The 27,435-nt window shown below is 32.7% G+C and overlaps 1 protein-coding gene across 1 annotated transcript in view; it reads left to right on the forward strand.

Annotated features, from left to right (window-relative positions):
- Positions 1-27,435, forward strand: part of LOC130443920 (hemicentin-2) — a 182,152-nt gene that overhangs the window by 119,162 nt on the left and 35,555 nt on the right. The window contains exon 10 of the mRNA XM_056778818.1: positions 16,493-16,786. Within this exon, the coding sequence (XP_056634796.1) occupies positions 16,493-16,786 (294 nt within the window). The remainder of the gene's footprint in view (positions 1-16,492; positions 16,787-27,435) is intronic.

Here is a 27,435-nt window from a genome sequence, read left to right on the forward strand (position 1 = left end):
TTGTTTCCTCTTTCATTCTAACTGTTTTTTTTTCTCAATTCCAGTATAATAACAATTAAGTATACAGGGTTTGTCGTGAAGAATTTCGACAGTTTCATTCTGTATATGTTTTCAAATTACCCAGGATGTATTCAGCACACAACAACACGTGTAAATGATAAAATTGTTATCTCTGATAGCTTTATCCACCATTTTATGATCGCCGATAATGAGTGGATTAGTTGCCGTAGGGGTGAATGAAATTGATATACTGGTACCAAATACAATAAATCAACACCTGTATGTCAACGAAATGCATCCAACGCACTCAATTTAATGTCTTTCATATGAACTCTGCTTTTTCCATACCACAAATTTGCGAATTTGGCGTCTTGATTTAGGCTCTTGTCGAAAGAAAATTGAACAGCACCAAAATATGATAATAAACTGTCAAAGACAACAATGTGTGGAAACTCATCACAAGTTTTGACTTTGCTTAACTTTACTATATGAACGGAAAACGTCACTATTTGGTGTAGATTATGGGCTAGTTAAGTTATCGGTCCGTATTTCTTTGAGAATGATGATGACCTAACGATAACTATCAACGACGACTTCCACTTAATTAAAATCTTTTTGAGCATTTCACTTGCTTGGTATCGTATTGAACGAACTTCCTGAAGGGTATTTATAATTAAAAAATCCCGTGTAACATAACAATCATACTGTGGCAATAACTTACCTAGATGCTTTTATATACATAATATTTACTATACGTTCGGTTAAATTAGGAGAGTAAACATAAATTGATTTATTCCTTTATATATTTTAATGATTGATATCATAACGCTCAATCTAACTGTACTATTAGTAATTGTTTTACCAATTCTTTATACATTGCAGTAATAGTATACTTCAGCTTTTCATTATTCCTTGAACACGAATTTTCTTCAGAGATTGCCGGCATGCAACGCTTTAAATAGCCGGTAAGCTAAAATATTTGCAAAATAGTAATTCGCTTTACATACAGTCAATGAAGTCACGTTACTTTCTAATAGAGTTTCTCATAATTGACATATACGAAGATTTATTTTATGTCGTTTATGTTTTAACTTGGTATTAAATCTTAGTGAAACAAACAATTTGAAAGAATATTTACTTAAAATATCTAATCCATACAAAATAATTATTTAGAATGAATGAATCTCTTATTTTGAAAATTAATAGTGCAAATTCATTTATGACTTCGTTCGCATCCTCAGGTATCAATGAAAATATGAAATTAGGTCTTATAGAAATCTTTGCAGCAATTTCTTTTACTATTGTAACATTTTCCACATTTCGTGAAAGAACAAAAGTTTGAACACTCGGGGAGTTTTGGGTATTGGCCAATCTGGTGAGCTTTTTAGAGTTGCGATTCGGATTGATGGAGAACAGGTTCTTTTTCGATTACGTGTTTCTAGTGGACTGACGAAACTGGTAGACTGTCAACTTGACTGGTTGGATGTTAAAGATGGTAACATGGACGCTGGAAGACCGAATTTTTTACCAATAATCTTGTCTACCTAACGCATATACTCGGAAATCATGAGTTTAGAATCATAAAGTGGCATGTAATCATGCAGATGAGTTAGTTAATAAGCAAGGATGCAGACAAGTAAATCTACCCCTCCCAGGTGCTGATTACAAATATGGACTGTTTGAGGAGATGAAATGACTTTGTTCTCGTTTTTTCGGGCGAAAATATCTTTCTTTTTTAAATGTAGGCTTACTGAGGGCAAAGTGGCACTCTTATTATTAAACCAGGTGACTAAACTTAATAGTTATTACGAATCTGAGGGAGAAAAAGCATTATTTAGAAGTTTGGTATAAGTTTTATTCTTTGTATTCACATTTAATTGATTGAAAAGCAACTGGTACCAATACCATCACGAATAGAGATTAACAGAAACGTGTATTCTTTAGTAATTTTAGTTCAACAATCCATTTTCACGATATAATACACTTTTTACTTGAAACAGTAGTAGAACTCACGATTTTTGACGATTTCTTGGAATTTTCATGCAGTAGAACAAGAAGGAAATTATTATTGCTAAACCGAAAGTAATGTTTAGTGTAAACCTTTTTCAGCGAGACTGAATTTTATTCAATCAGATAAAACACATGCATACTTGTATTAACATTACAGTCTATTTGCGTCCTCGAAATGGACTACTTCACATTCAACACAAGATGGTGGCCGATAAGGCAAACACAATCAAGCAAACATCAGTAATTAACCAAATAACAACGGTCTGTAATTGTTTTAATGCGTGCTTCTCGTTCACCACTCGCTATTGGGAATTGTTTAGCTATAATTTCTGTAGTGTTTAGTTTCTGTTGAATAAACCGGTGAAGATGGTATTGCTAAAATTGGTTGATAAGAGTTCATATGAATTTATCTTGTGTTTCTCTACTACCTTCAGAAAATTTTAGAAAAATCAACTTCATATATTTGATATGAAACCATATTATTAAACATTTTATCTTAATATTTCAAACAATATGTCCCTACTGAATGACTAATCATCACTCTCTAGCGCTACAATTATTGTAATTTGGATAGTAGATTTATTTTATAATCCCCCACTAAGAGAGTATTTTCCGCCATTAAAAAGGATAAATAATAAATATAAGATGAACTAGCTGTCTCCGCGACTTTGTTCAAGTGGATAAGAGTTCATTTTCAGATCAATATATTCAACAACAATCATACTTACAAATCTCACAAGAAAATATATAAACAAAAAAGTTATTTAATAGATATGTAGAATTCCTCTTTATATACAACGTTGGACGTTTGGTTTGTCGGGATGTATACAAATAATTTATTTGCTTCACTCACTCGACAGACTGTGAGAAGGTCCACCCCACCTCGTTTGAAATAAAATGGAAAGTTTTTTTGGGATAGAGGCATTCTTGGTATAAACACCCTCTATGAGGCGTACGTTATACTGAAGTGACGATATTTTAAGTCTTACAAAGTTGGGGTAGGCTTATGTTGCGCATTAATATGATTGGAACTTCTTTTTTCAAATGAATAATGTGCGAAGGAAGGCCAGGAGCGCTCAAAGAATTTAAAAATTCCATTAGGTAATTCGTCGAGTCCTCTTGCTCCATAACTCGGTTCATGGAGATGTCGTAGTTCAGTAGACAAATTGGGATATTAGCTAATATCCCAGGATAATAGGCAGTTGGCTGATGGCGCGCCACGCATGCCTAAGAAGTCTTATTTATTTAATTTTTGCATGTCAATCAATCATTTATTGCAACAGGGTAATGAAACGGTGAGTCCGTTAATTTCGATGTTCAGATCTTCCAATTTGGCGATAAGGCAAGAGAAACAAATAATGAACACATTTATCAGATGCATATTTGCTCTAAATAATGTCCTTCAAAATAGTCACCAACTTAATGATGTTTTCGTGTGCTGTAATAGCTATGAAAAAGCCTTCGACGGTGTATACCCCGAAAAATTCATCAATATATTGAGAGAAACGTGTTTTGGTGGGAGAAACCAACATAGGATTGAGAACTTTGGAATGGCGATAGAAAGTTCGAGTCAAAGGAGGACAAACATATGAACGTAATATCTAAGAAGGCATTTAATAAGGAATTTGTTCTGTCTCCTGGGTCTTCAAAATCCAAAATGAAAAATTTTGATCATTTAAAAAAGTATGAAATAGATAAAAAATGATAAATTAACACATTTAGAATAACTTTATTCTATTTTCTAACAATAATAGCGGGTATTACTCCCTCTGCTACGGCAAACAGCTCTAACCTTGTCAGGCATCAAAGAAATTAAATTCTGCACGTATTCCATCGGCATAAAATCCCATTCTTCTCGAGCAGTAATTTGTAGTTGATTTCAGTTAAGAGGAGGATGACGACTTATAACACGCCCCATTAATTATGAAAATCCGTTTACTCCGGGCGAGGAAATTAATTCCACCCCTAACCATAACTGATCTCTTTCAAAAGGCCGTGATTCACGAATGGTACAATGAGCAAATCACTCCCCTGGTCGTCTGCACACTCTGTCTCGATCGTCTGGGTGGTATAGATCCAATCGAGACTTATCTATGAATAAAACAGTTCCCCATTGCTCCAGAGTCCAATGGGAATACTGATCGGAAAATAATCGCCTTCCTCTTCGATGCTTTTTCAGGACTTGGGACCTTGTCGGGGGTCGCCTTGATACGATTCGATGCTCCCTTAGTCTCTATGCTTACACTTGTATTTCGAGCCACATCAAGTTTTTCCGGAACGCTCTGAGCCGTTAAATGTCAATCTCTCAATACTGACAGCGTGATGAATCGATCGTCCACTGCCGTTGTTTCCTTTTGTCGCCCACGGCAGGCCCTTCTATCGTAGCTACCTGGAGACGCCAGAGTGCATAGACTTCGCTACCCTAAATGTTTCGGAAATGTATCGTAAGCTCCGGCCTTCTTTGGTCAATACATCAGCTTGGGCTATGTCAAAATTTGAAAGAACCATTATTCTCGACTAAAATTTAAAAAAAATATCTATTAATCACAGGTAAATAAATTTCAAGACAAATAAATCTGAGTTCTATCTAACATTTCCAAAAACAAACACATTTCTGAAAATTAGCTTTTAATAAGAAAAATATGAAGCGACTGGTTTTTTTTTGCTGTTAAGTGTACATCAAATGCACCAAAAGGATATAAAAACTCCACTAAAAGTTATTCAATTGAATGGTCACTCTATGAAATATGCGATTTATCATGTGATGGAATTCTCAACTTCTCATAGCTCATATATTTAAAAAATCAATCCTGATGTATAAAATAATAATGGTGAAACTTCTTATGTAGAAAGGGGAGAGAAAAATAGTCATCGTGAATGCAAAGATAAACAACAAATAAAGACGAGAATCAGAAACCCGTTAGTACTTACACAAAAGAATACATAAATGTTGTTGCAGTTTCGCTAACAATAGAAGCCTTCCACTACTCACTAGAAACATTTTCTACAAGAACATTTGTGCTGCAGTCAACATAGTTGGTTTCAAAGTGTAAATACATTGTATAATCTTTCCTCGTGGATGCGTACGTTATTATTTCCAGAAAGCGACTACAACTCCCGCAAGCAAAATATAAGCAATAGAATATTCAACCTTATTCAATTAAACTTTCTTTAGAACGTGTACACATATTGATGGTATCGGGGAGTTAATGGAAATCTCTTTCGAAACGTGCCAAAGGGCATTGTACTTGGAATTTACACCGACAAAAATTTTTATACCCAGAAAGCGTTTCGAAACGAATCAACTATAATCAAAACCGAATTTGAGAACTTGAAATATTGTAATTTGTATATTTTATTTTTCATTTTTCACAATCATTTATTTATTGGATATTATGTTTAATTCATATTCCTATGAGGATATATTGAAAAATTCTCAGCATACTATAGAACCAAACAAAATTTCAATGTCAAAATATTTTGTTACTCAAAAAATTCTCCTCTTAATTGGATACATTTATTACAGCAAACCTGCAACGTCTTTAGACCTTACGATAAAATGTTTCTTCTTGCTCTGCAAACCAGACCTCCACAGCTTTTATTACCTCCTCGTTGGAAAAAGAGGTGATAGTCGGACGGAGCCAAATCTGGTGAATAAGGGGGATGTTCTAGTAATTCAAACCATAAACCACGAATTTTTTGCATGGCAACATGAGATTTATGTGCAGGGGCGTTGTCTTGCAAAAAATTGAAGCAAGAACTTTTCCAGCAGATTTTTGGACACGAAACTTCTTAGGTCTTGGAGAACCAGAGTGTCGCCATTCCATCGATTGTTGCTTTGTTTCTGGATCGGAGAAATGTACCCAAGTCTTCTCAATAATAACAATTCGGTTTAAGAAGTCTGCATCGTTTTCAAATCGGGCACAGATCGAATGCGATGCTTCTACCCTTGCACGCTTTTGGTCAACATTCAAACATTTGCGGATCCATTTTGTAGCAATTTTTCTCATGTCCAAATTGACGTGACCTATATGATGAATCCGTTCGTATGGAATATTCGGTGCTTCAGATATCCGTTTTAGCCCAATTCCATGATCTGATAAAATCATGTCATGAACTGCATCGATATTTTCGGGGACTGACACAGAAACTGGCCTTCCCGATAGGTTATCATCTTCAATGGAAAATATACCTCTTTTGAAGCTTGCAGTACAATTATTCACGGTCGCATACAAAGGTCAGGTATTAGGCATATCTTCGTAATTCTGCTTACCTCTTAATCCTTTTAAACACAGGTACTTGATGATGGCTTGATACTCCAATACTAATTGCCTTTAGTGAAAGTACGAAAAAACTGCTACATATCTCTTTCACTTCCTGCTTCTGTTTCCTTTTGGAATTTTCTGGCCGAATAACCATCAAACCTTCATTTTTCCCATATCCATATATTCCCCAATCTTTAGTGAAAAGATCTTCAAAATCCAGTGATTTGTTTTCAATGAACCACGTACGTGTTTGGTTGTTAAGCTAAATGAGAAAATAAAGTAAAAGGTCATTCCTCCATATATCACCTTTGGTTATTAGTACTTAATCCCTTTGTAGAAATTACATAGGACACCACAATAATTTATTTTAAAGAAATAGAACTATGGCAGGATTTTCGTTTTAATTATTATGAGTATTGAAATATTTTGATATTGGATAGGAGTGTTAAGCAGTCTTTCTGCATAATGAGAAACGCAGTGATCGCTTCACAAAATCTCTAAGGATTTGGTAGAAAAATGTGTCCAAGAAATCCAGCAGAACAGACGCTTCATTATTTCGTCAATTAATGAAGTTTCTCGGAGTGGTTTATATAACGAAACGTTTGACCTATAGGCTTTTGTTCAGGCTGAGAACCAAAAATTCTCATAGAAATACACGGAACTTTTCGATATAATAAATAAGGCGATGATTTGAGAAGCCAGAAGAAACTTAGATGGCGATGCTGATTGTATGCCTTGTGAAGACAAAAAATTCAAGGACGTTTTGTGAGGCACTTAGAGAACTCTGTAGTATGCTGAGTAAATGCATAATTCTGGTCTACATATTATGGTTAATCCATACCAAGATTTGATCAACGACTACTAATTATTCAAAATATATGAGATTAGATTACATTCAGACTAAACGATATATTATTTTTAATGTATTGAAGTTTCGCCGTAGATATTTTTCTAATAACTTGACTTCATTATATATTTAAATGTAAATATTTAATCTGGAAACAATTCTGAAACATTTATTCTACAGTGAAATAAGCGCGTGGGTAAGTGGAACCTCCAGAGAAGGACTAAGATTGGACCAAAGAATTAATCAACAATTTAACTGTTTGGTTGAGCTTTTCAAACAAAATACACAGAACACGGATCTCGAAATATAATTTCTGCCTTATCAGAAAATATATAACCAAATATCTAGAGTGAAAAACAATTTCAGATGTTCAATGTTTCCCTCTTAATATTCCTAGGAAAATATGACACAATGATTACTGTTTAACTAGCAACGTGAAGAAAAAACGCCGAAGCACATCTTTTAACATTGAAGTTTCTGTTTGTTTTTTGCCTTAATTTCAATCACACCCACTGTAATGTAATTAACAATATTCTAATCGGAATTAGAAAATCCGGTTCGATTCTCAAAATATGTATTTCGTCAAATCAAGCCGTGAAGGAAATAGATGTTAATTTTCTTGAGAATCCGACTTCTTTGGACCATATTTCCCCATCTTCTACTTAACAAGCTTGAAGGCTATTATATATCCTATCCTATTAGTTGTCTTCGATTCTAAATAAGTTAGGCGAGGCGGATCAGTAACAACCTCAAATTTTATCGATTCAACTTATTTAAAACTGATAGCGTGAAGCATCAACGTTCGTTTGAATTTTTTTTTTTTTAAAAAGTTTGATTTTGTCTTCTTAAAGGCTATTATGACAAGCTTTGTAAGAAAATGATGTGGTAATATGAAGTTGCGATTCAACTTTCATTTAAATGGATGGACACATGTGACTTCTGTACTCAAGCAAAACCACTCACGCATATGCGAAAGAGATAAATGTATGGTTCAGATGTTTTCAAGAAAATTTGGAATTTCTGAAGCCACTGGTAGTATTCATACTGAATAGCTGGTTCACTGATACCACCACAGTAATATTAGCAGTAAACATTATGTTGAGTAGGTAGACGCCTCCTGAACTTCTTATAATTAAATTTGTACCTGATTTAGCTGCTATTCTTCTCAACGACGTAGATCCAGATGTCATCAGTGAAATACTATTTTATAATAATTATCATGAAGTATCCAGAAGACATTGATACGTGATATTTGAGTTGAGGATGTTTTGTCAATTACTTCTTCACGATAAACATCTAAGAAATATGCTGACTTGGCAGACGTTCTCTATTGACAGAACAAAAAATGAAAATGAACAAAACAAAAAATCGGAATCAGGGTCGAGGAGGAACTGACAGAATAAGTTAGTAACATCCAATGATTAGGAAGAAGCAGAAACAGTGCCAATCGAAAAAAATATCACGAGCAACATGGACATGGAAATATCTTGGAAGAGAAGAGAAGATGGTAGTTCGAAGGGATAAATTTGGCGCAAGATTAGTGAATTTTTTTAAAAAAATAAGTTAAATAATAAAGTTAACCTATGCCTTAGGGTAACAAGGAAACAGTTCATAATTACGAGTATATCAAAGACGTTCCAGTTCTTGTGAAGTTATTGGTTTTATTTATTTTATGAATATCATAATCAAACGAATAACATATAATCAAAGAAATAGTGCAATGAAATATATCGCGAGAAGCGAAATAAAACTCACTGCACTGAAATATCATCATACACCAATATTTCTACAGGGAAATATATTATAATTAAAAATAGTGAGAATTGTAGCGAATACAAGAAACATTGTTATCAAAATTTTGGAATATATCAAATTCATTTCACTGGAACCTACCCTGGTACAAGTGTTTAGTGGCATACGTTGACTAACCTGTCACAGGCAGTCCAGGCAAGGTGTAGACGAGGAATATGAAAAGCTTTTCGTTGTGCTTTGTGGCATGTTTAATTTCCTCGCGGTGTCTGGTTTAAATAAAATATTACTTTACCGAATTTAAAGTTTCCATGTTGAATTCATAATTGCTAAAATCACCCCACAGATCTTTCGATAAGACAAAAGGGTCTTGAAAGGTGTAGATAATAAATTGGTCTCATCATTTATATTGATGCCAGCAGTCATCAAAAAGAAGTTGCATTCTTTATCGACTGAGTGACCGTATAATTCATTCAAAATTATAAAAAGTCTATTGTACTATATTTAACGAAGTGAATATTGATTATAATGGACCCGTGGAAATAAAAATCTTAGAATATATTAGAAATTAGAGAAGAAGAAATGACGAACTATTATAAATTAGTTGGGAGTAAAAACAAGTTGTAAGAGACTGTTTGAAACCACCCGTTGAATAACTTTAGTGTAATTCAACGAAATTTAATCATCTTACGAAATAAATATATGATAAAAAAATTGGAAGACTCACAGATACAGAGTGAAGCATCTTCTGAGACATTCAGTATTTATCGATATGTTTCATAAAACATCATTTTTATTTTTTGTCGAGACACTAAGAGGTTTTTTGCGGTTATTTTTTGCAGCGGCCTTGTTTATTTTTTTTTCTGTCACATAGCTCGTCGTCCCAAATGTGTTTTCACAGTAACACATAAACCATAAAAAATGATAAATTTAAGAAAAGTGGGCGTGTGACAGGGTGCCATCATCTGCAGCTGAGTGAAGTCAGGAAGTACAGTCACGGAGTGCATGTTGTAATAAATCCTACTTATTTATGAAAGCAGAAAATGCCGAGAATATGTCTGATAAGAAGTAGATATGCCGGGAACTTAGAAAATATGACTTAAAATACACGTAATCTGGAGTTATTTGTTCTCTTTGAGTAATTGTTAATATGCTCAAATTGCATTTCATTAAATAACGTCAAATACTTCGAATTACTTACAAGGGTAGTAAAATAAGTAAGTACCTCACTTACTAAGAAACGGACTTTTCGGAAAGTGTTGATTTATATCTTTATATATATATAAATCTTCTGTACGTGTGTCTTTAATTGAACTCCTTCTAAACAGCTGGACCGATTTTGATGAATTTTTTTGTGTTTATTCAAGGGGGTTCTAGAATGGTTAAGATTCACAATTTCAATCAACTAGATAATGTTTTATCAATTATTTTTAAATTGTTGTCGATGTTAGAACGTTTTACATAGAATTCCGTCAGACTGCGCTGCAGTCGTGTCAGGACAATTCGGCTAAACACATTTGTTACTTTTTGGTACATCCATTACTTTCTTACGAATATTACTTAAAACCATTCATTTTGAAATTTGTTACTGTTTCGAGGTACATATTTTTCATAATTCTTTATAAAATTTTCCCAACCTACATAACTATCCTAGCCTACAAACTTTTTTTTGTAATTTATAGATTTCAGAGATACAATTTCAAAATTATCTGTCATTTTGAAATATACTGTATAGTATATTGTATAGTGAATATACAAAACTAAGAAATGAAATTATAATGACGATATTTGTTTAGCCCTGTAAACTTCCACTTTTAGAAGCTACCTACATTGGTGGTTGTATATTTTTCATAGTATTCTATTTCTACAAAAAAATGCCACGTCTTCGTGGAAGATCAAGAAATATTGGTCGACGTTCTCATAATGCGCAAATGGTCCATAACCACCGACTGAACAGAACAGTAGAAGATCAATTGACAACTAATGTCAATGTAAGAGAGCAAATAGCAAACTCACGTGCAAATGAGAATTCAGAGCAGCGCAATTAACGTCTTCCGAGAGGCGTGTCAACGAGTGACCGACGCTCACAGAGTAAATGAGCGACAGCGGGTGCAAAATCATCTAGCACTGGCACGATGATCGTTTAATCGCCATGGGTATAAATATGACCCTGAAATAGACTATTCCTCCCCTTTGGCTAATTATGATTGGTAGTATGGACAAAGAATATCAATATTGTCATGCTTTCAAATAAAACGATGATTCGGCCGGTTTATGTTGTGCATCTTCAAAAAGTTCACTGCCATCATTAAATCCGCCACCAGAACCTTTGAAAACGCTATTAGCTTAAAACACCTCTCAAGGATAAACCAAAAAAAATATTTTACATCCAATGGCATTACGATAATTTCAGTATTTGTTTAAGATTCAACCTTTTCACCTTCAATTAAAAGAATTTATTATTCCACATAGCTTCTACATTCAACATCTCTGAAAGCATAATAATGCACATACTCACAATCTATCGATTGGTTAAATTGTGATAAATATATTTGAATGACGTTAGGTATTTTAATAAGTTTCTGATAAACATTTTCATCAAAACGTCTGATTGTTACAGCTAATTTCTAAAAGTTTACATTCAAGACGTGGGACAGGACAACTTATGTCGGGTATGTCGTAGTGTTAGTCATCTAAAAATAAGAGGTTTGGAAAGTAAGCGGCGAGTGAATTTTGAGGTTTAAAAACTAAATGAAGCTGCATGCAGCCGACACCGAAGATACGGTGGATGGAGATTGATCTTGATGGGGTTGGACTAGTACAACCTTATAAAATTGTTGCGATTCTCTAGATAGTCGATGTAGATCACATCTCATGAATCCCAGAAATCAATTTAATTCACTTTTTCGTCCTACCTAACAGTCATCGCCTTATTTGGAGCGAGTTTACAGCGTGAAGTCTATTGTTCCAACTGTTCCTTTGGGTGCAATTAAATGAGATTGAGACTTCATCAGAATGCGCTTATGTAGCTTAAAACACTGATGTGAAGGGGTCTTACAACTTGTTGTCTAGGAGAAGCAAACGAGGCTTCCATTCCGCCGACAGTTTCTTCCTGCCCAAAATTTTTATGCACAATAGGACCCGAGCAATATTCTATTATGACTACTGTCTCAGTTATCTCACGTGGTTTGCCAATATTATATCGTACATTTTCACTAAATATTCTTCATGGTAAGCGTTTTCGGGGCACCTGAACGTGGCTTATCATCACGCAGCCTCCAAAAAGCTACGGATCTAGTCTGGTTGAAATTTTTCACTCTCTCGCGATACTGGCACTATAAGATGGTGAGTACTCATCTGACTTCACTCGTATATCATAAGGAACTGTAGTCCTCAATCTAAGATCATCTCATTGTAGAAGGTATGAAATGGTAACCTGCTAGTGAACTGGAGTATCTATATTATACAAAAAATTATGTTAATGGAAGTAAATAGCATAAGTTTAATTTGTTTGTTTATTTATCATAGTTTATTATATTGGTTATTTAATTCAACACATAATTATGGACGTTTTTCCTTTTCAGTTTACTGAGTTCGATATTTGCTCTCACCGCATTAATAAGAATTGTCTTTAAAGGTGATCCTGTAATAGATTAGATTCTATTGGGCCAGCAATTAGCTTTTGAAATAACTTTTCGTACGTATTTTCATAGTTTGTACCAGCAGACCAGAATGGTGGAATGCTGGGACTATGTCAAAAGTATTAATATAACCTTTAAATTACTCATATATCTGATAGTCTATGTACTTGAATTGTAGAGCTCGTTACTCTAATTCCAAATTGATTAACTGGAACCAAATGTCTTTCTTTCAGCTATATTCATCAACTGTGTTGACTTTTGTACAGGGTTTTTATTGAGTTATGTAGAATTGCTCCTGATATTAGAACATAACATGATTTTATTATATATTTAAATTTTCTTCAATCTCATTAGCTACTTCTTTAGGTGTTTCTATTTCAGACATATTCTTTTAAATATCTTCAAGATATGAAGCGAAACCTTCAGCTTTTTCTGCACTGCTTCCAGCCTACCTTTTAGTATTGCTTATTTATAGGTTTCTGGTTGTTTTAAATTTTTTATAGGCCATCGTAGGACAAGCTCTCTATTTCGTCTTGGGTATATGATGCCAACTATTTGTTTGCTTATCTGGTGTGTAAATTTTATGTAATTTTCTAAGCTTTATAATTTGGTCGCTCTGTTGTTCCTTTGAACAAATTTTTCTATCAAGGAATTCTTGAAATTTTTCCTAATCCTTATAATTGTTTGGTTTCTGGTCAAAGATTATATTAAGACTTTTCTCCATAATATGATGATAATTTTGATCTATTTTTCTGCCTATTGAAATGTTCCAGTTAAATTGATGTAATGTAAATATTGCCCTACGTCAGATTATCAGTGATTTCTTTATAGCCAACACCGATAAATTTTCGGGTGTTCAAATCATTTCAATGTACCAATTCACGGATGTTTTAAGAGAACTTCACAAATATTGATTATACACACATTATAGAAATGATATTTCCTATTATATGTAACAATTTATTGGAGATGAGTGCATTCCATTGCATCACATATCATCTATAATATCAAAATACTAATTCATAATGTAAACTCCATTCTTGCCTTGACAAATCTCCTTCTTACAGAGTTGACTCTCATCTAAATAGTTGAATTGTCACATTCGATTTGCGTTTGAACCTACTCAGATTACTGTGAAAGGAGCGATTTTAATCACAGAGCAGATGTTGAATACGGCTTAGCAGACTGTAGACATTCCATTATCTTAAATAGAAATTCTCTTCCACAACATTCAGAGAGAAATTCAACTGTCCTTTCTTTACACTCATCCGAATCGAATAATTTCGAATTTCTCTTATTATATTTGGATTATATTTTCTCAAAATGTGTTGTTTTGAATAATTTCTAATATTACGTATTATCATCATTAATTAGGTGATTTAGACAATATTTTATTTATAAAACAGTGACTTAATTTTTTAAAAAATATATTGTGAAGTAAAACACATATTTATAATGGTAGCAATTTTTGATTTGATATATTCCTCTGGAAGTTATCATTTCTGTACTTGATGATTGGTAGAAAAAAAAAATTATTTATCCACTATAAATCAATTTAACAAAAAAATCGGAAGTTTTAGTTGTAACCGATCCTTACATGAAGAAATGTTGAGTTAAGAGAGAAACCTACTTGCTAATCCAAAACTTACTATGGCGATTTCAAATATTATAACAGAATAATGAGAATATTTCTCTTAATTTTTATAAATCTACTAGTGAATACAAGTTTTTGGTTTTTATCGGTATTTTATGATCATAAGATCCACATAACAATACAAAAAGGTTTGGACTGGTTAAAACCCCTCTCTATTAACGATTACATAGTCTCTTGTTTGTTTTTTTACAATTCCAAGAATCTTTTACTGAAAAATTTCACCGAAAATATGATTCTAGATTTTTCCATATAGTCTTCTCATAACTGGCACACTTTTCTAACTTGTTAACTTGTCTAGCAACAGCTCACTGACCAAGTCCATTTTAGATTAGAGTAATAACTTGAGCTGCTTTTTTGTGGAGCAATATGGTTTGAACACTAGTGAAATTATAAAAAACGAATTAACGAATTATTTGCAAATTGCAAATGTTGCAAACGCAATAGTTTTGATATTCGATAAATTTGTTATTTCCGAATCACAACATAAACATTAACATTAACGGATGCTACGCATATAAACGATAAGCTTTTCTGATAAATTCCTACTCACATTGAAGCATTTTGAATTGTCTTTCAAACAGCAGATTTCTTTTTTTTTTGTGAATAATTCTAGAAAAATATAGTTAAAGTTTACAGTGGGCAGATTTCTATGCACGCAAATATAGATATATTATTGGAAAGAATAAGTAATGAAAAAATATCTGAAAGAATAGACAACAAAATTGAAGAAAGACCAAAATATAAATAGAACCATTATGAGATAAAAGGATAAGGTGATAGATGTTATAAAAGAGCTAGCAAGAGAAAATTACCAGAAAAGACCAGATGTAATGTTTGAAGCAAATTCATCAAGTTTCTCTTGTATCGTAGATTTCCAACAACGAGTGTGCACTGTGCCATCAAATTTTTGTCTGTAAATGATTTAAAATTTAGATTTAGAATTTACATTAGACTGCATACTGCACCTTTTATGAGTTGCAACTAAACATAACTGTCAATAACACAAATTTTCCTTCTCCTCCTGACTATGTGGTGAAACCTTTCGTATTTTCGATGAAATTTTCCTGGAATTGTGAAAAAACAAACAAGAGACTATGTAATCGTCAATACAGAGGATTTTTAACCAGTCCAAACCTTTTCGTATTGTTATATGGATCTTATGATCATAAAAGACCGATAAAAACCCAAAGACTTGTATTCGCTTAGGCGAATATTTACGAAAATAAAAGGAAATATATTTATCATTCTGCTATAATATTTAAAATGGCCATAGAAAGTTTTGGATTAGTAAGTATGTTTCTTTCTTAACTCAATATTTCTTCATGTATCTATTTTCATCAGTGTTTTTTGTGGAGCATACTCTGAAACTGATAATACTGATAATTTCAATTATTCGTTCTGTATATTTTCAGTAGATATAATTTACTCAGGTTGAAACTATTTTTAGTTCTTCCCTTTCCAAGTTCCACTAATTAATGATACTATAAGTATTGGAATAGATTCAAATATTCTTATTTTAGTACTTGCAGACACTGTTTTCCTAATATTCTAATCTTAATCTTCTCAAATATTAGTGGATTATAAATTTTTCGTCTTCCTTTAGTTTACATCCGCCCCCATTGTTCTCAGCGGAAAAAAGTCTTCATTGCATGTTGTAGTGATTGAACTCTGTTACAGTATAATTTTCAGTATATTATTAGTTAATTGCAACGTTAAAGCTTCTTATTGTCTCAGGTATAAATATTGATGGATGATTAGCAATCTATTTCTGATATATTATGTCAATTTCAGCACAAAAACCATAGACCAAAATGATACTATACAATCTTAATTCAAAAATTATTATGAAAGCTAACTAGTCTACTTAAAAACATGTACACTCAAGGGATCTTGATTGAGGAAAGCTGTACTGAAGATAACATAGGGTAAAGAGGTCGCTCTTTCAAATTGACACCTTTAAATGTATGTGAGTGAACCAGAATTCTCTCAATAAATCGTATTATTATAAGAAATAATGAACAAATAGAAATCACAAGTTCTGTCATCATACTTCATATTTTGTGGTAATAATCAATATTACAACAACATTATATAAAAATTATCAACAAAGATATTATGAATCAAATTATGATCTATGTAGAGATACGTTGATTTGTTAGTATATATATGATGAAATTATACTGTCATTTATCTAATATGCCCTATTACATTCAAGTCTTTTATCCTTCTATCAAAAGTTCCAAATCGATGTGTCATAGAGTCAAATTTTCCTTTCGTCCTTTTGAATCACGTCTTCTAATAACAATCTATTTTCTCTCCTTTTCAGATGCTCCTCATTGTAAAAAAGGGCACGAGATAATGCGAGTTGGCGCCCTCCCTTTCGAGACACTAGTGGTCCAGTGTCACGTAGACGCCGTCCCAGACGTGGCACGTTTTTCTTGGACCTACAACACCAGCAGGGGCGTCCTTCCTGTTCAAGGAGGTAAAATGGAAAATCAGGGCAATGTGTCGATATTACACTTTACACCTGGTTCTCCAGATGTGGAATCATTGGCGTGTTGGGCCACCAATAGTGTAGGCAGACAGGCGAAACCATGTCTTTTTATTATCGTGCCGGCAGGTGAGTACAATATATAATGTAGCTCTCCGAATAATATCAGGACATCATTTTGAATCTAATTTCATTTGCTGATCGGAAATGAAATAAAATAATATAGCTATGACATGAACTTTTATTTTGACGCTTTCTTGATATTTTTTAGAAGCGTATTAAGTTTTATTCCTTTATTCGTCATTAACAAGAAAAGAAATAGAAACCGTTTGAAGTATTGAGAATAATTTATGCCTCTGCTATTATGATATTAGCACGTGATAGCTGTCCAGAAATCCAGGAAAAATGATATGATGTTTAGTGAATTTGTGAAGCGAACAAAACAAGTAAGATAGAGAGCTTCACCTGGAAATGCAAAACTTTTTCCAATGGATCGATTATCTTAGTTAAATCATTGTAAATGGGACAACTGCAGTAGGGTATTACTATGAAGCAAATTAATTTATATATCACGTTACTTTCGGTAGAGTAATTTTCTATCCATCTAGTAAGTTCCATCTGTAGGTGTAAATTACTCGTATTTATTGTGGCAAAGTTTCTCATATAACCTCAAACATCATAATATAACAACGAAAAGCAGTCTAATATCTGGCAATAATAACTTGTGCCATACTAAATAATGGATCCTACAGAATTCAAAATAGGTACATCTCCAACTATTATTTAAGGATATTCAGTAATTCATATGTTTCTGTAGGAAACTCAATTCGCTGAATTTATCTTTCACAGCCAACTTTCCCGTTCATTGTCTTCATCTTAATGTCTGAAATTTAATTCATGATATTTAAAATTAGGTAGTTTAATAATGAAGCAAAGTTTATATACTCTGAAAATTTGATAATATAACTCCAAGTAATTTCATTACCATATTCGCATCTCTCGAGTTCTCTCTCAAATCTTATGAATATTCAAACTACTTATCCTAACGGTAATCACTTAGTTGATAAAGTAGTAGAAACCACTTGCGAGAACGCCTCTAAAAAATATACTCGATTCGTGGCTTCCTGATGAAACTCACTTATGATGTGCCTTGACTATGTCGAACTTCCGCATTGCGTTTGTATGCGAATATGGTTCAAAATTGACAGTTATCGGAGACAGACTACACAATATGCTTCACTCTACAATTATATCACTATACTCATCAGATTTATTGTAATGTATTCGAATACTGAGAGTTTTTAGCAGAATTTCTAAACTATGTTACATAAAAACTTCGATTAACTTCTTTTTATCGTGAATTTTGGTGTTCTTTGCTAGTGATGCAATCAAGGCAAAGGTAAGCTATCTACGTTCATATTTTCAATTCATATTCGTTATTAATTAAGCGAGTAAACGGTTTGCATAAATGGACCACACACCACATAAAAATTTCGATATTCGTTTGAATGAGTGTGCACGATTATACAAAGCAGCATTAAAAAGACATTCCGATAAAAGTTGATCAGAAGAATGTATTGAAATTGATGAAGAAAAACCAACGGTATTTCACAGCAAATTTTAAAATGTTCTAACAAAATATATAAGATTTTTAGAGGAACACATGTTTGGTTTAACTATCCTAGATGTTAGAAGACTTACTTACCAAATTGTCGAGAAAAATAGACTGAAACACAATTTCAATAGAACGTAGAAAATGGCGGGGAAGGCCTGGTGTTGCACCTTCATGAAACGACATAAGGACAAGATTAGCCTTCGACAACCTGAGACAACTTCTTTGAATCGACCTAAATGATTTGAAACCGATAGCATTCAAAACTTTTTTGATATTCATGAGCAATAGTAGTAGACACTAATAAGCTCAATGCTGACAAAATGTTGATGAAATCAGATTCCAAACAGTGCAAAGGGAGAAAAGCAAGTTGAAGCATTAACCAGCGATGAAAGAGGTGTTAATACAACAATTGTCACCTGTGTAAGTGCAACTTGTCAATTTATTTCACCAATGATAATATTCAAACTAATGCGCATGAGTGATCAATTGAAAGATGGAGTTCCAGCTGGAAGTTTGGTAGCCGTTTCGGAATCCAGTTACATCAACCGTGAACTGTTGCCAAGCCATCCTGGAGGTGCTGTAACCCAGTATCAAGTGAGCCGGCTTATTGAAGAGGCATATGAACGCGCAGCAACCATTGGTGAATTTGTCAATGGATTAAAAGCAAATCATTTCGTACCAGCTGAATCTTTGATCGCCAATATTACCAGTGCTGGATAAAATGATTCTCCAACTTCCAATATGTGATACCCTTCACATCCCAGATTGCTATGTCGTCCATGTTAGATGATTTCAAAATTATTTTGAATTTTTTATCGCCATTACCCAGGAACAATTTATCCGGTAGAGGCACAGGCGCTTAAGACGCTGTTTTACATTATCTTCTTCGTATAAAAATTATTTATAAACAATCCACCAGAAAATAACTAAGGTAAATACAACTCGTTTTAAACAAAACAAGAAACGTGATGATAAAACAGCACGAAATAATATTGAAGACAGTGAAGAGTCGACTGAATAAGAAGAAGAAATCATAGTCTTCGACGATTCGTGGTCCAATTAATCATACCGGTTGGTTAAATTTGAACAAATAACTGTTATCATAGAATGATAATTATCTTAAGTGTTGCTATAATTATGTTGATTTTTATTAATTATATGTGAAGCCAAATAAATATAATTCATTTTAATACAATTGTTATATGTGCTATTCTAAAAGAAGTGTTTAAAAACCTCATTTTTCTGAGAATGGTCCAAAATAACTCTCGTAGATTCTCGTCTACATTATGAAAATTATACTGTAATATAGGTGGTCCATTGGAAGCACTGATTTTTGCTTGACAGTTGACTTATATTTGAATTCAAAAGTTTGCTTAAGTCAGGAAAAAACTCAGTTGCAAGTGCTAGAGTTTCAGCTACAAAAAATCAAGAAATTGATTTTACTGGACAAAATAATGACTTTGTTTTGAATTCTCAAGAAAACATCCCTAATATTTCAATTAAGGAAGGCGAAAAAGCCAAAATCTTGGTTATAATTTATAATAACTGCCCACGCAACCACTAAAATTGATTCTATTATTTCTGCTACAAATTCATTCCACTATTAGATTCCTCTTAAAATCTAACAATTCTTCATTTTGTCCAGTTTGCCTCACTGCAACAGTTTTTTAAATTACCACAAAGACTACAGAAATTACTATCCAATTTTCATTAGGGAATCACATTACCTCTTTAGAGAGTGACACATAAGAATGTTTATATAATTACCCATCCATTCGTTTTGAGGTTGGGTCTTCCCAAGGATTTTCTGTACTGTAGTTTTATCAAAATTTATTCACATATTATTCATATTTACGTGAAGGATATAATTGAAACACGTCCTTTTTATTGGTATTTTTCCACCTACGAGATTCCAAAGCGTTGTTAATTAATGGCAGATTTTTCTTGGAACTTTCTTGATGCCAAAACTTTTTGATATACGCTGCTGCATCTGACAAAATGAGCAAAAAATCATCTTTGTTAATACATTTGTTTTTTCTAACTTTTCAGAAGTAATGAGGTAAGATTTTGACAAAATGTCGTCGCAATAGAACGTCCTCTAGATGCGAGGGTTTGATCCAGTCATGTCAAAGATACGGCCCGCGGGCCACTTCCGGTCCCTTGGCCGTATCTATAAAGCCCCCGATCATAATGTGTCACATAAAGAAGAATCACGTTTTTTAGAGCTGTTAGACTTCATTCGATTTCTCTACGGATGTTTTAAATATTGGTACTCTCAAGTCTGCGGATGTTAAGTGCCTAATATTTTTGTTGAGAACGATAGAATATTTCACGTATTCCTAATTTAGACTAGAACCTTCGTTAACCATATAAAACGAATGCGTCGGCGCGATATTTGTATCGTCATCCGGATATATTTGAGAGCACACACCTTTATCTTGAAATATCATCACTTTTAATGTTCCTGTTAGCTTTTCAATCTAACTCATTGCTTTACATTTTCAACGCAGACTGTTCATCAATGTCCGATTCTCCTTTGTATATTTAAGTGCTGTTTCTATTTCCCATTCGCAATTTCCCAATAGTACTTCTAGATTTTTCAACTCAGGTCACTTAGTCTCTTAGTCGTATTCATGTACCGTGTATTTCTATTATTCGTTTGAAATGAAATATGGAAGAACTGTATATTCTCTCATTAAAAAATGATTACAGGCTCCATTCATTTTACAACTATGACAATTCACGCGATTCGAGTTTTGGTTTCTACTGATTAATTATGCTCCCTATATTATACCTCTGTCCAGTAGTTATATTGTAATGTATTTCTGGAATGTTCTTTTCCAAAAAAACACCAACTCATTGGACAAATTTTGAACATTCGAAGTGTTCTATTAGATATTAGACATGAATGGTTCCGGTTTCTCCACAAGTGTACGATGCTGGTATATTTGTTGTAGAAGTAGCAAATATTTCTGCGGATATTGGATAAACTGAAATAATTTAAGGAGGATAACAAAATTGGGAACAAAATGGAATTTGTATATCACTATTTTAATTGTGTACTTTATTTCATGGCCTTAGATTTTCATTACAACCTGGGTTTGAATGATAATTAAACATGCATGTATATTCTTACTTGAAACCTAATTGAATCAACCTCTAGATGTTAAGCATGAAGAGTGATTCATCTGAACTCATCAAATGGCGAATACTCTGCTAAATCCTTCACCAAAAACTGAAATTAATATTTAGATGGTTTTATAATATTGAAAATCCGATCTTACATATTTTGATATACTGAATTATTTCCTTTTCCCTATTGTTCATTTGTTGGGAAGAATTATTTTATTACAATTCTTGAAAATTTTGAATCGTCTTTGATTAACCGAAAATTGGTTGTTTCTTCTGGAGACATATAAAGCTGAAACTCGCTGGTAACCGTGCAATAAATAGCTATTTAGAGTGATTACTAAAATAGATGGAAAAATGGTTTTCCTATTAGGGAATGCTTGATTCATCAAAAAGATAATAAAATGATTTAGCTGAGAAAATGTATTTGTGGCATCTTTGCAAAACTAATACATAAAACTTATCGTTATAATTGAGATTGGTACCTTCACCAAGCATTTTGAAATAGTTCAAAGTGCTCCATATTTTTAAACTAATAGAATTATGAAATGATTCCAGAAAACGGAAAGTTCAATTATATTTATACATTTCTCGTTACCTCCTTTTCTGCTAAGTTCGAATATTTTGGGAAAAAAAGTTGGAGGAGATCGACAATTACATGACGAATAGTATGAACAAAAAAGGGAGAACATAAGAAAATATGAAGTTCCCATAACAGAAGAAATACGATAAGCTGAAAATGGAAAAGCCTCACAACTGGATAGAATAATAGTTCAACATTCAAGTACCTTGATATGTTTAATCGTATAATAATCAACGATAGAAAAAGAAAACCAAGAGATAAGATGCAGGCCGCGAACAGAGTATTTGAACAGAAGCAGAAATTCTTACGATTCAGTTAATTCATGATATGAAGACGAGAATATTCTAATTTATCCAGTTATGTAATAATAGGCCGTTTTTTCTCAACTTTCGATAGACTATAAATAAAAGACCATATAAAACAATAATTTTATTACAAAACGATTGCGATTACTTTTCGACATAATGACTAAAGACATTAGTCATATCTGTGGACAATCTTTTCAGCACCCTCTTCAAAGGAAGTTTCCGCCAATTAATTCAAGAAGAGTACAAAACAGACCTTGAAACTTCTGGAAATTTTGTAGACAAAGCCTTAATGGTAAATCTGCGGTTTTCTCTAATTATTCTGTGAGGTCATCTGAAACGACAGATTTGCGACCTTTGCTCTCTTCATCATGCATATCATTACGGCCATCTTTGAACTTTCGAAACCATTCATGCATGTCCGTGTTGAAAAAAAACGGCCCTCCTACATAATAGGAGTGTATGCATGTGAATGTATATTTCTTAGAAATATGAAGATAGTTGACATCAAAAAGTTATTCAAATGAAATTTTCCATCAAGATTTTATATTGAAGAATTGAATTAAATAGTATGTCAACAGAACAGAGTACCTTATATTATATTATAAAAGTTAGATAAAATTACAGTGGTAATTTTAATTTCTTGTGTCCATTGGCGTCCATTGTTGAGATTATCATGAAACTGGTATATGAATTCAGGTATTAACTCAAAATCATAGTGATGCTATATTTCTAATTAATTGAAATGTATTGAATGTCGTTATTATAAAAAATATTTTGAAACAGGGTATTTTATAACTTACATACATACCCACCATTTTCTTCTTCTTCCGATTATTGTTAAGTGATTTAAAAAACTGTTATTCTAAGAAAAAGAAGTTTGATATAACTTATTGTTCCTATTTTCAAAGTTATGTTTCACAAAATGGAGGAGGTAATTTAAATTACGGAGTAATTTTGTAGAATTTTATCCAACCTTATATGCTTTATTTTTTTTAATCATTTGGAGAGAATTTATTGATTCCAATCAACTTGTATTATCAATTTTCAGTCAACTTTATTTGTAACCAAGTTTAGTCAACTAAAAATCAATTGATTGAATTACGTACAAAAGTTCTCAGAAAATTATCGTGATATGAACGATTCAAAAATAGATTTCCACTAACTGTCAGTATCATAACCTCAACAGGTAGAATACGTGATATCAACTCTCGGATTCTCTCGAGTTTCCCATGAAAATCTAAGCAACTAACCTCAAACCACATGCCGTAGTCAATGACTCAATAAATGCCACATTCTTCGAACGAATAACTTCGTAATCGTGACGCATGAAATAGTATGATCCCCTGGCTATGACATGGCAATCATTTTCTTGGTTTGTACGCCATTCAGAATTACCGTCATTCTCCGTTTTAGAAACAGAAAATGTGCAGCTTTACCGCTCCATTATTACTCATCACTTGTCATGAGTTTTATTTATTTAACGGTTGATAATGTATCTTTTTTGAGAGAAATTTGAACTTTACTAAAAACGAAGATTTGAAGTTAGCCGAGAATTGAGTATATTGGCAAAGAAAAAACATGGATTTGTCTGTTTGTAATTAACGAATACATAGTTGACAATTCACCCATTTCCTCACTATATAATTCATACTAATTAATGAATGTTTATTGTGAGAAATATGATATTCTTTATCAAAATGAATTTCCTTGAAGTTGAATAGATTTTTCTACGGAACAACTGTTTTTATTCGCTCTCAACAACATTCATTCGGTAATTGAGACAGTTCCGTATCAAAGTTTGATGGTAATTCCTTGAAACGAATCAACCCATTGAATACAATTCTGCACAAATATTTGTTATAATTTTCTCAGTTAATGAATATCTTCGAATTTGTGGGAATACACATATTGAACATAAATATTTCCTAAGTAATGTTGGTTGGATACTTAATTTATTCAAAACCAGATCTGAATACCGTCTAGATAAGATATTGAAGTATAAGTAATAAGTGAGATCTTTGAAATGTATGCAATAACATTGATCACTTACACTCGTAAAGGCGATTGAAGCAAAAATCGGAATAAGCCAATAGTCAATATTTCCTAGACATTGTACAACATATAGCATGTTTTGAAGGAATTGAACACAAGTCACTGATGATGATCAAAAGAGAACAGGTTGAGCAAATCAAATCACGATTCAAAATTTTTTGGTTGAGTTAAAATCAACATTGAATATTAGTAAGATCATAAAATTTATTTCTCTCGTGAATGAATGAACCTGAGAAAAGGGTACAGGCTTATTCTCACTAAAGGTGAGAAATATTATGAATTAACGTGTTGATTTAATATAATAGAAGAAAATTCGCCTAATTACACAGTTAGCTATTTTCTCATTGATTTAATTCTCGCTTCACTTTAAAGAAGCATCTTAGTTGTTGTGATAACATCACTATTGAACCACTCAAAACAAAGTATGAAGATGCTACGCTAATAATCAATTATTACCTTCTATATGAGTAGCTAGACGTCGTCGAGATTTTGCTGTTTGACTGTTATCAAACCCCTCTATCAGCTTCCCTATCCCCTGTTGTTTGTGTCGTTAAACAACTTTTCAGCCATTATGTATATCATTTATCCATAAATATCTTCATAATAATGTTATTGTTTTTAAAATACCAACACAGATGATTAATCATTTTCTATCGATTTCATCTTTTGCAAATATTTTAGCCTATAGTTCTAATAAAAAATCCCATCAAATTGGTTAAGTTCTAATGAAGATTTTAATTTCAAATTTACTGTACTTTGACAGTTGCCTTCAAATATATTTCAAATACACTTTCAAATACACATTTTATTTTATAATCGTTTTACGTAGTCATTGTTGTATTATATCTTGCGACTGTTTGAAGTAGTAATATGGTTTTGTGGACTAAGAATGATCTCTTACACTCTTACTAGCTCAGACGGACTTGAACCAAAGTATGAAGATGAATAATCAATTATTACTTCCTATATGAGTAGCTAAACGTCGTCGAGATTTTGCTGTTTAACTGTTATCAAACCCCTCTTTCAGCTTCCCTATCCCCTCTTGTTTGTGTGTCGATAAACATATTGTATTGTTCCAAAAATCCCATCATTTATGATCAATTATTTTCTATCGATCTCACATTTTGCGAATATTTTATCCTATATTTCTAATTTATACTATCAAATTGGTTGAGTGTCATCAACGATTTTCGTTTCAAATTTACTGTACTTTATCTCAAATGTTGTATTATGTCTTGTCGACTGTTTGAAGTAATAATTTGGTTTTGATGACTGAGATAGAAAACTCCAATACAAAGATAGAATGATTACATCAGCTGAGACGGACTAAATGTTTAAAGATAGTTTGAGATAAAAAACTGTCAGCCCTTCTGCAGCTTTCCTATTTCCTATTGTTTCTGCAAGCATGTCGTTAAAAACTTTTCAACCATCATTTATTCATGAATATCTATTTATTAAAGTTATTGCTGCGAAAAAACCCACCATAGATAATCAATTATTAACCGTGGATTCTTTCTTTAGCGAAGATTCCATCTTATAGTTCTTAATAATCCCATAAAATTGGTTGAGTTCAAGTGTTTCCAACTACAAAGAGCAATAAGAGGAAAATCCTATCACCTCGACCTTGACATTCAAAATCAAATGGTATTATCAATATAACAAAAGCTGATTTGCTCGATGGGAGAGTCTACAAAAATAAACGCATATTGTTATATTTCTCAATTTATAATGAATGATATAATCCTGATAAACTTAGCAAATGAAAATTATGAATTGCTAATAATTACAGCTTGGTTATATGTTTATCCTCCCCAGTTTTCCGTTGGGTACATCAAGGATGGCTGTGGTATTAATCACCTTTAAAGATTTCTTAGAAATTTAAGATCTCAAAATAACAAAAAATAGTTTAAAGTTTAGAAATAAGTGGAGTGATTGAATCGTTGATCGGTATTTTATAAAGATCGGATGTATGGATTTTTCGGGGAGAGTCTGAATGATCACTTAGCAGGTTTCAAAGACAAGACTGAGCTATCAATAAGAAGTGAACTAATGGCACCGACTATGAGAAGAAAGTGAGACTAATTCAGACGATTTTTCGAAAGTTTTTCATAAATTTCATTTGGGGACTTTTGATGCTGTCTTAAGAAAACTACAACCGCTTCCAGAAAAAGGAGAATTCAATTATGCAGATCTTAAAATTGGAGGGATCAGCATTATTGTGGAAAACTATGAAGAAAACTGACCTGATCGATTACAAAGAAGTTTCACTAAATATTTGGTGAAATTTTGGAAGAACGGTCCACATTTATTGAGAATTTATAGGCCGTATACAACACAATATTTTTCAAAATTGCACAGGGTGCACCGCTTTATCTAAATGGTTGGTATCGAGCAGAGAATATCAAGACAGGAGTCCAGTGCTTGCGACCAATACAGAAGATGTTAATCAGAAGAACACCAAATATTGAAACGAATTAATTCGGCATCAAATTTTTCCCATACAAGCTCAATGAATAGAAATGTCTAGGTACGCATAATATTTTGATAACAATGACATTTCAATTGGTATTTTGAATTTGAAAAAAGGAGGCATTTTACATATATAAATCATTGGTCATTCTCCTAGTATCTCAAACCATAGGTAGTTGAGCAATGAACATCATCTCAACAACAGAAAAAACGTTGCCTTATACTACCAATATAACTCAATCTCAACGCAGATAACAATTTTTCACAAATCACTTACAATAATTCTACCCCAAATATCAATAGAGCATTAATTATTTATTAACATTGATCCATTCATCATGCAAGAAATAGTATTCGAGTAATCGAGAATAATCGGTTATTTTTCACTCCTAATCCTCAAAAAACTAATCTAGCTGGGTTCTTGTGATGTTTAACTGAAATTTACAGATTATTTACAATACTGGTGTGAAAGTATAACTGATTTTATTGGCCCTTACTTCTTGAATGTTGTACTTAGGTTACTCTTTACAAGTTTCAACCGCTGTGTCGCTTATGTCGTTGTGTTTTCCATAAACCCACTAATAAGGTTTCATTTGTTGAAACTATATAACAAAATTGGTTT

The sequence above is a fragment of the Diorhabda sublineata genome, chromosome 5 (genome assembly GCF_026230105.1).
Source record: "Diorhabda sublineata isolate icDioSubl1.1 chromosome 5, icDioSubl1.1, whole genome shotgun sequence".
Taxonomy (NCBI): domain Eukaryota; kingdom Metazoa; phylum Arthropoda; class Insecta; order Coleoptera; family Chrysomelidae; genus Diorhabda; species Diorhabda sublineata.